The 12,916-nt window shown below is 36.7% G+C and overlaps 1 protein-coding gene across 2 annotated transcripts; it reads right to left on the bottom strand.

The window, feature by feature from the left end:
• Positions 1–919: 919 nt before the first annotated feature.
• Or-53 (olfactory receptor 53) lies at positions 920–11,515 on the bottom strand. Of its 2 annotated transcripts, XM_012694783.4 has the most exons (5): positions 9,653–11,515; positions 8,087–8,186; positions 7,300–7,404; positions 1,684–1,839; positions 920–1,092 (listed from the first exon to the last, which is right to left on the bottom strand). In XM_012694783.4, exons 1-5 carry the CDS (start codon positions 10,447–10,449, stop codon positions 1,033–1,035), a joined length of 1,218 nt encoding a protein of 405 aa, XP_012550237.2. In that variant the 5' UTR covers positions 10,450–11,515; the 3' UTR covers positions 920–1,032.
• Between the last annotated feature and the right edge of the window lie 1,401 nt (positions 11,516–12,916).

The following is a 12,916-nucleotide window of genomic DNA, read 5'->3' as shown; positions in this document are numbered from 1 at the left end:
TACAAATAACACAATAATGTGTAACCATGACACCATGATTGTATGTTTAATGTTTGGGAAACTTTGGATTTTTATTTTTGGTAGGTACGAATTTGCAAAATTATTGCTTTGTGAGTTGCAGACTTTACGTTTTTTTTTTTCCTTCGATTGGTGGACGAGCTCACAGTTCACCTGGTGTTAAGTGGTTACTGGAGCCCATAGACATCCACAACGTAAATGCGCCACCCACCTTGAGATACAAGTTCTAAGGTCTCAAGTATAGTTACACCAGCTGCCCCACCCTTCAAACCGAAACGCATTACTGCTTCACGGCAGAAATAGGCAGGGTGGTGGTACCCACCCGCGCGGACTTACAAGAGGTCCTACCACCAGTAATTACGAAAATTATAATTTTGCGGGTTTCATTTTTATTACACGATGTTATTCCTTCACCGTGGAAGTCAATCGTGAACATTTGTTGAGTACGTATTTCATTAGAAAAATTGGTACCCGCCTGCGGGATTCGAACACTGGTGCATTGCTTTAACACGAATGCAACGGACGTCTTATCCGTTAGGCCACGACGACGATGCTAGAATTTGTTTTGTTAAGCAATCTAAACATCAAACTCCGTAGCCAAAATATACATAATAGTAAGTAAATGTTATATATATGCGACTTTTAAAAGGGAAAATATGTATTTCAATACCCGACAAAGATAATCTTTTTTTTTATTGCCCTTGTAGGCAGATGAGCACACGGCCCACCTGATGGTGAGTGGTTACCGTCGCCCATGGACTTCAGCAATGCCAGGGGCAGAGCCAAGCCGCTGTCTACAAAATAAGACAGAATAAGGTTACGAAACAATAAGCTTCAAATTAAGTCATATAAAAACATTCCTACAGAGCATATTGTGAGGGCAATAAAATAATCACAAAGATCAGTTTTAACATTTAATGTGACCATAAGAAACTAAGGTTTTTATATTTTTGTTAATTCATAGTGCTTTAAATTTTATATTTTATTTTAATAGGTTAGCTTGAGCGCTTCAAACTACTCGCTGTCTTGGATTTGCGAGAACAATGTGTAGAAGCTGTACGTTCCTTTCATAATCTGTAAAGAGCCAGAGAACAATTACTAATACAAGTGTAAAGTCAAGTTTTTAATGGTGTAATAAAATTAAACGAGGAATTTATGATAGAAATAGTCAGGCTGGCCAATATGCGGAAGCTAACCTTAATACAATACTTGAGACGGCAACTGCAATAATGTGTTATCTTACGTCTTAATGCGGGTGGCGGAATTCACATATTGGTTTCTATTGGTAACTACTCAAAATCAGGTAATACGCGATCTCCTCTGCCTATTTATACCAATAAAACTGAAAACATAAGCCTAGCCTTGCTATCAAAGATACTAGCTGATGAAATGCTCACAGACTACCAATAGATAAGATCATGAAAAATATATTCCCAATATTAGACATGCCGCATTTGGTCTGTTTTTTCAACCAACAGCCTTCCCAAAATCAAAGGATATAATGTGGATTATTATAACAAAACAGTTGAAAGTAGAAAATTACGTAGCGATAATACATGAGCTAAAAGAAGATAATAATGAAGAAGTAATAGCAGCAAGGCAAAGTAGGTAAGATAAATCTGCTGATAATAAGCAAAAACTAAGAAAAAAACAAATGAAACTCACAGTTATAAACGTAGGAATGGACAATGACGCATATGGACCTGCGTTCAAAATTAACGTTTGTGACAATTTTCCGGCTAATAGCAGAATTTGGCGTCGAAGAAATACATCTCCTTTCGTCCAATCGCTTTCGTAAACGCCTCTATCTAGGTCTCTGGTCTAAAAACAATAAATGGAATGTTTAAATGGAAACAGTTCTCCAATTTCATAATGTACTAGTTCAAATAAAAAAGAAACCTGAATATTGTCTCAAATCAAGCAGTAAGCTTCACGTTGTGGTATTTATAGATAGTTTTGATCGCTTGGGTTTGTCTGCCTAGAGAAACTAACAACAAAAGTTCTACACTTAAAGAAAAATTGTTGAATTTGTACAGCATTTTCCGACCTGAGTAATGTAACCGGATCATGTAAGCAAAGAATTTAATTATTTGATTAACATAATTAATATCATCACCTTCTAATGAAACATGGCCTCCTCCAACGTGACTCGGAGAATCTAATTTTGAAAAACATTTTATTGCAGCAAAAAAAAAAAATTAGGAATTTTCTAGAATTTATTTTTCAAATTTTTATTATTAATCATTGAAATCTGACCGCACTTGTGAGTATAATTGAATATTTGAGAAACACCAATTTTTTATAATTACTCAAGCGCTGCTCTGTTACAAATTGATCGTATTACGTTAAAAACCTTCCCGAAAGTGTTCGAAAATTGCACAAAGTTTGAATTAATAGATATGCCAATTCAAAGATCAGGAACAGAGACTCAATTTAGAAATTGTTTTTTTTTTAATATTTATCATTATTTCACATGTTGCTGCGAAAAACATTATTGATTGAATGATTTAGTTAAGTTCGATAGCCGACGGACTAAAAATAAAATATTCATTCATTTTCGTATATTTTATTTTTATCTTTGTACTAGTTGACCCGGCAGACTTCGTAGTGCCTCAATCGATAAATAAAAGACCTAAACTTTTGTATAAAATAAACTTAAAACAAACAAAAGGAATCCGTCCGACGGGGGACACATCAAAGGAAAAACAAAATTGTAATTTTTATTTAATTCCGAGCATTTTCATATTTATCTACCTTTTGAACCTTCTCTGGACTTCCACAAATAATTCAAGACCAAAATTAGCCAAATCTGTCCAGCCGTTCAGTTTTAGCGAGACTAACGAACAGTAATTCATTTTTATATATATAATAATATATAGATGGTTGGTGCACTGGACTAAAGTTATTCCGTGCACAATCTGAACTATACGCCCACAAGATGCCGGATAGTTGTAAAATAAATCCTGACGATAAAAAATATAAAAGGGACGCATATTATAAGATAGTTTACTCTTTCATAAGTTTCCGTCATAAATGGATATAGCGTCATGTGTACATCCGGAGTGCTATAATATTTCCTTCTTCAAGTGAGGTTTGAAAAGAATTTGAGCGCACATCTTTCTCTCTTTCTTTTTCAACCCAGCTTATGTTTACATTCTGTGCGCTTGTGACTTCTTTCATAGGATTCAAGAAACACGCACAAAATTATTTACTGCAATTTTTTTTTATTGCCCTTGTAGGCAGTCGAGCATACGACCCACCTGATGGTGAATGGTTACCGTCGCCCATGGACTTCAGCAATGCCAGAGGCAGAGCCAAGTCGCTGCCGCGCTGCCTAAAATTTCTACGCTATAGTCACCCATTTTTTTTCTCTTTACAACATAACTATTAATTTCCACAACGATAGTGATAACAACAATTTAGCTACAATTTTAGACAAGTAGCAAACTCGCTACATTATTTTTTACATATTTATCTAGCCATGAATTTGGCTAATCAACCTACTGCTTCTTTTGAGCAGGAAAAAAATATGACATTTATTAATTTGGAATCCGTTCCAAGTAATTTAAATTAAATCCTAAGACAACAGAGTTTACCTCTTGCAGTAAACATGATTTATTTGGACACAACCCATCAACAAATAATGTTTCTTTGAAAACAACTGTGATCAACCTGGTGCATCAGAACTTACAAGGTTTGATGGGTAAAGAACTTGAAATTGATTTGTTCCTAGATTTTAATAAAGTCAATGTTCTATGTGTAACTGAACATTGGCTTAAAAAATATGAATTAAATTGTAATTTTAAAAATCACCAGGTTGTGAGTTCCTTCTGCAGAGAGAATGCTATACGAGGTGGCTCACTGATCATTGTTAATAAAGATTATAAATGTAAGGAACGTAGAGACATTGTGAGCCTCTCTGTGGAACGGATTATTGAAATGGCCTGTGTAGAGCTTGAGCGATTCATTGTTGTAAGTGTGTACAGACCTCCTGATGCGTTATATGATTCTTTTGAAAATATTTTGGAAAATGTATTGCTAAAGCTTTCTGTCTCTAATAAACAAATTTTTGTATGTGGTGATTATAATATCAATCTTTTAGAAAACACAAATACCACTATTAGATTCAGAACATTGTTAAAGTCATATAACCTCCCAAACTTATTTCTAGAGCCTACTAGGACAACGACCACATCGGCAACATGTTTAGATAACATATTTACAAATGTAACACCGATTAACAAAAAAATTATTAATCAATTAACATCAGACCATAGTGGACAATTTGTGTCTTTTGAATCTATTATGAATTCTAAAGATAAAAATACTCTTGTGATTGTTCCTATTAATAAAAAACGAATTGAGAAGTTTAGAAATAATATTAAGCAAGAACATTCAGAAATTATTTATAACAAAAACCCAAATTTATCATACCAGAATATGTTTGAGAGAATTAATATGGTCTTTACTGATGTATTTATTCCTAAAACTGTAACATTAAAAAACAAAACGGTGTTCAGCGAGTGGGCCACCACCGGAGTGTACAAAAGTAGAAAAAAATTGTATGATCTGTACTCTGAAAAAGCTTATAATAATGATGAAACATTTCATCAATATGTCAGGAACTATTCCAAACTATTTAGAAAAGTTTGTTTAGCGGCAAAATCTTTACATTTAAGTGATTTAATCAAAAATGCCCCTGACAAGATAAAGATGACTTGGAACATCATTGGTAGAGAAAGTGGAAAAGTCAGAAATAGCCATCAAGAATTCTCGTTAAAAATAGACGATAAATTGGTAACTAGTCATGAAGATGTGGCTAATGCTTTTGAAAAGTTTTTCTCTGACATTCCAGTTTCAACTACCACATCTCTAAATTCATCCCCCACAGCAGCTGAAATATTATTGCATAACCATGTCAAGAAATGCAATGAAATTTTTAAATTTAAGAAAATTAATTCAAACAATATAATAAAAAGTTTTAATAGCCTTAATGTAAAAAATACAGCTGACTTGTGGGGAATATCAGTAAAGGTTTTGAAGTCTGTAATAGACATTATTGCTTCTCATCTTGTTAGTATTTTTAATGATTGTATTAAGTGTGGTGTATTTCCTGACTTAATGAAACATAGTAAAGTGATTCCTCTTTTTAAATCTGGTAGTACTGATGACCCCTCTAACTATAGACCTATTTCAGTACTCCCTACGTTGAGTAAAATCTTTGAAAAAATTATTTTGACACAACTTTTAGAACATTTTAATTCAAATAACCTGCTTCATAATAAACAATTCGGGTTTACAAGGGGTCGCTCTACAACTGATGCAGGTGCTTATCTAATCAAAAATATATTTCAATCTTGGGAGGAATCGCATGATTGTCTTGGAATTTTCTGTGACTTATCCAAAGCATTTGACTGTGTTGAACATGAAACATTGGTGAGGAAACTACATCACTATGGTATTAGGGATGGTGCATTGGAACTTATTACTTCCTATTTATCAGGAAGGATACAAACAGTAGATGTGAAAGGAAATAGATCTTCAGGCACCACGTTGAAAATGGGTGTACCTCAGGGTTCCATTTTGGGTCCTTTTTTATTTCTAATATATATAAACGATTTGCCTAGTTTTATTGAGTCCCGACACGAGGTCGTATTATTCGCAGATGATACATCTTTATTATTTAAAATTAAACGACAATTACAAGTCTATGACGAAGTGAATGATGCGATTTCGTGTGTGGTTCATTGGTTCCGTATCAATAACCTATTATTGAATAGTAAGAAAACGAAATGTATTAAATTTACTTTAAAATGTATTAAATCATCTTTAAATGTGAGACAAGTAGATAGTAATGTAATTGTTTCTGAGGAATCATTGGAGCTTGTTGAGTCAACCGTATTTCTTGGTATAACAGTGGACTCCAAACTGCAGTGGGGACCTCATATTCATAAATTGGCGAGTAAGCTCAGCTCTGCAGCATACGCAGTAAAAAAAATTAGAATGTTAACAAATGCGGACACGGCTCGTTTAGTTTACTTTAGTTACTTCCACAGTGTCATGTCCTATGGCATTTTGCTATGGGGCAATGCGGCCGATGTAGAAATGATATTTATTCTGCAGAAAAGAGCTATACGTGCTATTTATAACATGCACTCAAGGGAATCCCTGAGGGAAACATTTAAAGAAATTAAAGTTCTCACTATGCCATCCCAGTACATCTTTGAAAATTTGATGTATGTTCGTAAACATATTGAGGAGTTTCCTAAGATGTCGGACATACATAATAGAAATACTAGGAACAAACACAAGCTTGTTGTGCCGATGAGTAGGTTACATAAGATACGAAATTCATTCGGGTGTTTGTCTGTGCGCCTGTACAACAAAATCCCACAAGATGTTCAGAACCTACATATACATAGGTTTAAGAAAACTATTAAAGAACATCTGTGCAATAAAGCTTACTATAAAGTCAATGATTATCTAGAAGATTGCACAAAGTGGGAATGAGTTGCTCGCTCCGGGAATTTCAATATTGTAAAATTGTTATGTTATAATTACTTATTGTAATATGAATATTTAAAAAAAAAAAAAATAAAAAAAAAAATAAAAATCTAATATTATAAAAAAAAAAAAAAAACGCCCGCTGAGTTTCTTGCCAATTCTTCTCAGGACGGAGGCTAATTCTTGTGAATTGGCGGTAGTTCTTTTGACGTTCAACAAGTATGTACTTTCATTTATGTTGAATAAAACTTTTTTGATTTGATTTGATTTGATTTGATAAGTTTACTGCAACGCCTCCATTAAAATTACCGAAATAGTTTCATACAGATTACGATGCTATTGAGAAAACCTCCATTGGAATACGAGGATTTAAAGACAAATGGAGGAATTTGTTACAGATGAATCACAAATTTATAGACAGTAGGCACCGGCTTGGCTTTGCCCCTGGCATTGCTGACGTCCACGGGCGACGATAACCACTCAACATTAGGTGGGCCATACGCTCGTCTGCCTACAAGGGTAATAAAAAAATAAAAAGATGGAACTTAGCTGCGTTTTCAAATTTTGTCGCATAACCAAAAATTGGATTAAATTTCTTACCGCATTTGTTTTTTAAATACATCGCCACCTTTATTTGGGACTATTTATGCGCACTATCAGAAGTCTTAGGCATCGTGGTATCTCTGACATTTTGATATCAACACGAGACTAAGAAGGCTATAAATACGGCAATTAAAACAGATTGATTGGAAATAAGGGAAAATGTTTCTTTTTTACCTTCGCAGCAAATTCATTGCTATGCCAGCAATACAAAAACAATTGTGAAATCTGTCCGATCGAGTACTGTATGATCCAAATCCTCTGAGATATGGTTGTTTCACTCTGAAACGAATCAGAGAAAATTCCTAATTTTATTTTATATGTTTAGAAGATATATTTCTTATACCTTTAATAATTGTCTTAGAAAAATTACATAGCATTGTGGTCTCGATGGAGCTTTATCCAGATCGGAATTGATAATTATGGAATGTTCAGATTTTGAAATGAATAAGGAGTTCACGTTTCAAAATGTTAATTCTACATAAATATTGTTTCTTGTTCGGTTTCATTATGATTATTAAGACAGTATGGCTTATACAGGACTTTGTTAATTTTAATCTAGTTAATTGTCATTTCCTTCGTGTGTTTTTGAAGTTGGCATCTTCCTTCTTTAAGTTCTTTATAAATATACCGGAACTATTCAAAAAATCATTCCACCGCCTTCCCTTCTACATTAATACCTTACAAACCATATTCTTTTGTCCCTTCTCAATTACGAATAATCAGGATACTTGGGATTCTGTGATACATGTCATTTTTTTTCTTTTCTGCTTATGGCCCACGTTAGTTCCTTACTACCTTACTAACTACCTACGTACTACCTCGATTTTGGTACAATGTAGTAAGTACTTGTAGTACTTGTACTAAACTGATATTTTTAATTCCACCAGTTAGGTTGAGCTTCGACCAATAAATCTAGCAAATCAAATATTTTAGTACAAAATTTACTGAATCGGATACTTACTGAATCCAACTGTATAATACTGCAGCAGATCGTAAATGAACATATGAGCATGTAGACGAACATTATGGGTGACAGCAGCGAGTTGAACATGTAGTAATGTCTACAACAAAAAGATTTCATCATCAGCCTGTATCTCTCCACTACTGGATGTAGGCCTCTCCCATAGTCCGTCACAACGAACGATCCTCCGCCTTCCGCATCCAATCTTTTCCAGCATATCGCCGCAAGTCATCGGTCCAACGGGCAAGGGGACGCCCAACGCTGCGCTTACCGGTACGCGGTCTCCAGTCCAGAACACGTCTGCTCCATCGGCCATCGGTTCTGTGACACGTATGTCGGGGCCCATTGCCACTTCAGCTTGCTAATCTTTAGGGTTATGTCGGTTACTTTGGTTCTTTTCCTCATTTCTGACTCGATCCATCAAAGAAACTCCGAGCATACACCTTTCCATAGCACGCTGAGCGACTTTGAACTTACGGACCAAACCTACGGTCAATGTCCACGTTTCAGCGCCATATGTCATGACCGCCAAAAAGATTTATTACAAAGAAAAACAAAACATTTTCCTTTTGCTTATTCTAGATTTTCTATAATGATGATATATTCATGTCATATATTCTATTTTCAAAGACAGCACACCATACATATCCATGAACTTAATGCAGCGATTGAGTCCCCACACGCATTATTAATTTCATCAAATATAACATTCAGATATATTTAATGTAAGGAGGGTTCATTAGTTACTTCGTTGGAACTCAATCTTCATCTCTTTTGCCTGTGTCTTAAAATCAGCAGCTTCATTTATTCTGAGTTTTGCTTTATAAAGCACAGGTCCGGCCTCGCATGGAGTACTGCTCCCATCTCAGGGCCGGGGCTCCCAAATACCAGCTTCTTCCATTTGACTCCATACAGAGGAGGGCCGTTCGGATTGTCGATAATCCCATTCTCTCGGATCGTTTGGAGCCTCTGGGTCTGCGGAGGGACTTCGGTTCCCTCTGTATTTTGTACCGTATGTTCCATGGGGAGTGCTCTGAGGAATTGTTCGAGATGATACCAGCATCTCGTTTTTACCATCGCACCGCCCGCCACCGGAGTAGAGTTCATCCATACTACCTGGAGCCACTGCGGTCATCCACAGTGCGTTTCCAGAGATCTTTAGAGATCTTTTTTGCCACGTACCATCCGGCTATGGAATGAGCTCCCCTCCACGGTGTTTCCCGAGCGCTATGACATGTCCTTCTTCAAACGAGGCTTATGGAGAGTATTAAGCGGTAGGCAGCGGCTTGGCTCTGCCCCTGGCATTGCTGAAGTCCATGGGCGACGGTAACCACTCACCATCAGGTGGGCCGTATGCACGTCTGCCTACAAAGGTTATCTAGACTCTACAAATACGCCATCGGATTGTCTATCCAGATTTACTAAAACGTTATTATTTGCACGACTCAGTCATGAGGTCTGGCTACCATGATGGTTTTCATGTTAACCACATAAACTAACAACAAAATAACCCACACAATAATATCTGAACTGAAAATAAAATAAAAAATAACCATTACCACTCACCTTAACAATATATTATGATGTCTGTGACAATCTCTAATGCGATTCAAAACATCCCTACTTGAGGCTGTCTCATCGAAAATAGCCTTACATTTATCCTTTAAAATACTCGTTTGCCCTTTGAGATAAGACATTACAGCGACGGCGTTCATATCGTATGTGGCAACGACCCCGCAGCCTTGGATTGACATAATAATATGGACCATAGTTGCCCAAAAGTAGCCTGGCATCCTAGCGCTATCAAATGGGAACCACGAGCATAGTATCAGTGGAGGGGGCTCTGTACCATTCTTTATTTCCGAGCGATATATTTCGGATGACGCGTATTTTAGCAATGGAGATGTAAGTAGCACAACGTTTATACCGACAACCAGAAACCAGTAAACGTAAGTCACCGCTCTGGTATAAACCGTATATTGCCTCAAGCGTTTCACTATGTTTTTGTCGGTGGTTTTCATCAACTCCAGCTCCAGTTCGGATATTTCGCGTACCAGAACCTTCAAATGGGATTGGCGGCAGACGTACGATAGAGTTTTAATCATGCAGATTGTGCTCAGAACGGTAACTGATAAATTATTTAGCATTTTGCTAAGGTCTTTCCTAACCGTGTAAAGGTCTATGTATTCTGTTATTACAAACAAAAAAGTCAAGAAATGGAACGTATTGTAAATAACTGTAGATTTCTGACTTCCCGTTTGCCATAATCCAAACACGGATAAAGCTTTTAATGTTGGCCCCAGCAATGGGTGCGTCGGATCTTCAAGACCCTTAGTTAATGCGAGCATCTTCTTCAAAGCCATGTTTGTTGGCGAATGAAAAACGATATTTGAGTTCTGTTAGCTTCGAAAGTCTTCGTTTAATTTCTAAAGTGCCCAATTAGCAAATAGACGGCCATTTTTACAAGAATTTATTTTTGATTTCGTTAAAGGAAAGTGTTAAATTGGCCGCGAAACAAGGGTTCGATAGGGTTCCGTAAATTTAAAATTTTCGTTTGCTCATCCTACCACATCCTACAACCTATCACAGAAATTAAACAGGCGTTAATGTGATCAAATAGATATATATTTACTGCTATTATACGTATGTTATGTTGCCTCCGTCGAACAGCTGTTCCGGCTGGCTACTGACAGAAAGGAATACAGAAAGCTAACGGCCAACCTTCAGGATCGAAGAGGCACTGGAAGAAGAAGAAGAATACGTATGTTTCGCTGATGTGTGTGATGTGACATGTGCGTTAGTTTTGTAATTAAAATATAATCGACATGCAATTTCCTGAGATTAAAAATAGCCCCTTCAACTCGTCGTAAAAATATGATCATCTTCATTCATTGCTGTATTATTAAAGAAAGAAACTAACGAATGTTTAGATTTTCGTATTGATGGTCACAATTATTTAATAATTATAGATAAACATTCGCTGTATCCGCCCGCTTCGCTGGGCATTTAAAATTAACATTATTATTTCTCACCCCCACAAAGATTCTCATGATTAACGCTCCCGCAACTGGTGTAGAGAGTCCAACACTCAGGTAAATATTAGCCTATCCACTAAGTACATGTATTTTCTACATGGATACCAAGTTTCAAGTCAATCGGATGCATGGTTCAGTAGTTATAACGGAACATCCGTAAAAACCACTGTAGTTTTATATATTAGTATAGAAGTATAGATTAGTTTCACCTAATGTCTTAGGGTTGGCCATTACTTTTCAAGAAGACGCCTTCCGGGAGATGGTTTCCGCCAAATATCGAGACTTGGCTTGATTGTGCACTGCCTCTGCTTTGGGGCAGTGTCGTCTTGTACGGAGCTGCGTCCTGACCCGTTGCGAAAGCTGCGTTACTGGGTCACAATCTCTCATATATTACCTTTTTTTAAGCTTGTATTGGAAGTAGCCTAACTAAAATATCCTCGACAAACAGCGAAAAATGTTAATGAGGGACCCATTGGAATCTCTCCGATCGACAAAATAATGGAAAAAAAAATTCATACAGAACCCATCGAAAAGGAAAAACCGTTAACACGATTAGTTTCGGAATGAAATTGAATATAATTACTAGTAAATTTTCAGTTCAATTATTTAGTATAATTGTAGGATTTCCATTTTGCAAATAAGCCCTTTTTGTTAACGAGTCTTCAATAATCCGTAAATACCGGTTAAATTGTTTTATCATAAATATGATTCAGGTTTCTCCGAACCATTTCCCTACTTAACGTTTTAAATGATTAAAAACAAATTAATGCTTTAATATTAAATTTACTTTTTTTTTAAATGAATAAATGATTATTTGGACAGGTGGGCGAGCAAAGACTCAGCCAAGAGGCAGGCATTTGCTAACGGCTGGCCGTGCGCCTCAAAAGGAGACCTAACAACTCAAGAGCATCTGCTTCGCGAATGAATCTACTACCGGATCGGAACCGCGACCCGCTGCGAAGATCCGGCGAGAAACTCAGCGGGCTGATAAATAGGTTGTACGTCAACCTCTTTGCCGAGTTCGACGAGTACGGTTACCGGGGTCCCTAAGCCTACTCCTAGTGTTAGAGTTGAAGGCGTCTAGTGCTAAGGTTAATGGATCTGATGGATCCGCAAGGACGTGTCTAGGGCTGATTGGCTCCTTCGTGAGCAAAAGTCGAGGAGTAGTCAGCGTCGGCAACGATAAGGCGTTTATCATAATGGACCTAACTACTGGTGATAGAGGGGTATTGTGAGTCTAATTGTCTGGTAATACCATCATGCCCGTTTCTGCCAAGCTGCAGCATTGTATTCTAGTTTAAAGGACGGAACATTTCTCAGAGAATACAACGGAACATGTTATAAGGTCTACCGACTCCTGTAACTAACTAACATCAGGTAAGTACACCGTAACATTTGAATGCTGGTAGATATTGGTGAGTATATTATATTACGTATATACTATTCTTCTTTTTAGTCGTTTGCACTCTTGGTAGAGTGGTCAAGGTCATCAGTTCGGGTGGTGGTGTGCTTCACACGACGTCGCCGTTCCTCGCGTACCGTGGCCACTCTTGTGCATTCGTTGACGGAAGCGTTTAGAGATAGCTACCTTTATTTGGTCAGTCCATTAACTATAATATCTAACGTATATATTTACAGCTCTGAACAATTCAATTAGCGAACAAATATATATACAACCAATGTTCCTTTATCATTCCGTATCACAGCATTCCCTGTTCAAGCAGAAGTTCCAAACAGTCATTATGTTAATAATGCCGATAACGGGTCGAATTCGAGGCTTTTATTACGAGTCTTG

Source organism: Bombyx mori, chromosome 7 (genome assembly GCF_030269925.1).
Source record: "Bombyx mori chromosome 7, ASM3026992v2".
Classification (NCBI taxonomy): Eukaryota; Metazoa; Arthropoda; class Insecta; order Lepidoptera; family Bombycidae; genus Bombyx; species Bombyx mori.
Note: the sequence above shows the minus strand (reverse complement) of the source record. Positions and strands in the feature narration are given on the sequence as shown.

What these genes read in the sequence shown, in the direction of transcription:
- Or-53 (XM_012694783.4), bottom strand. Translation starts at nt 10,449, where the DNA reads ATGGCTTTGAAGAAGATGCTCGCATTAACTAAGGGTCTTGAAGATCCG. An exon ending in CATCATAATATATTGTTAAG is followed by an intron (nt 8,187 to 9,652) that starts GTGAGTGGTAAT and finishes TTTTTGTTGTAG; the next exon opens with ACATTACTACATGTTCAACT. An exon ending in GTATTATACAGTTGGATTCA is followed by an intron (nt 7,405 to 8,086) that starts GTAAGTATCCGA and finishes GATTCGTTTCAG; the next exon opens with AGTGAAACAACCATATCTCA.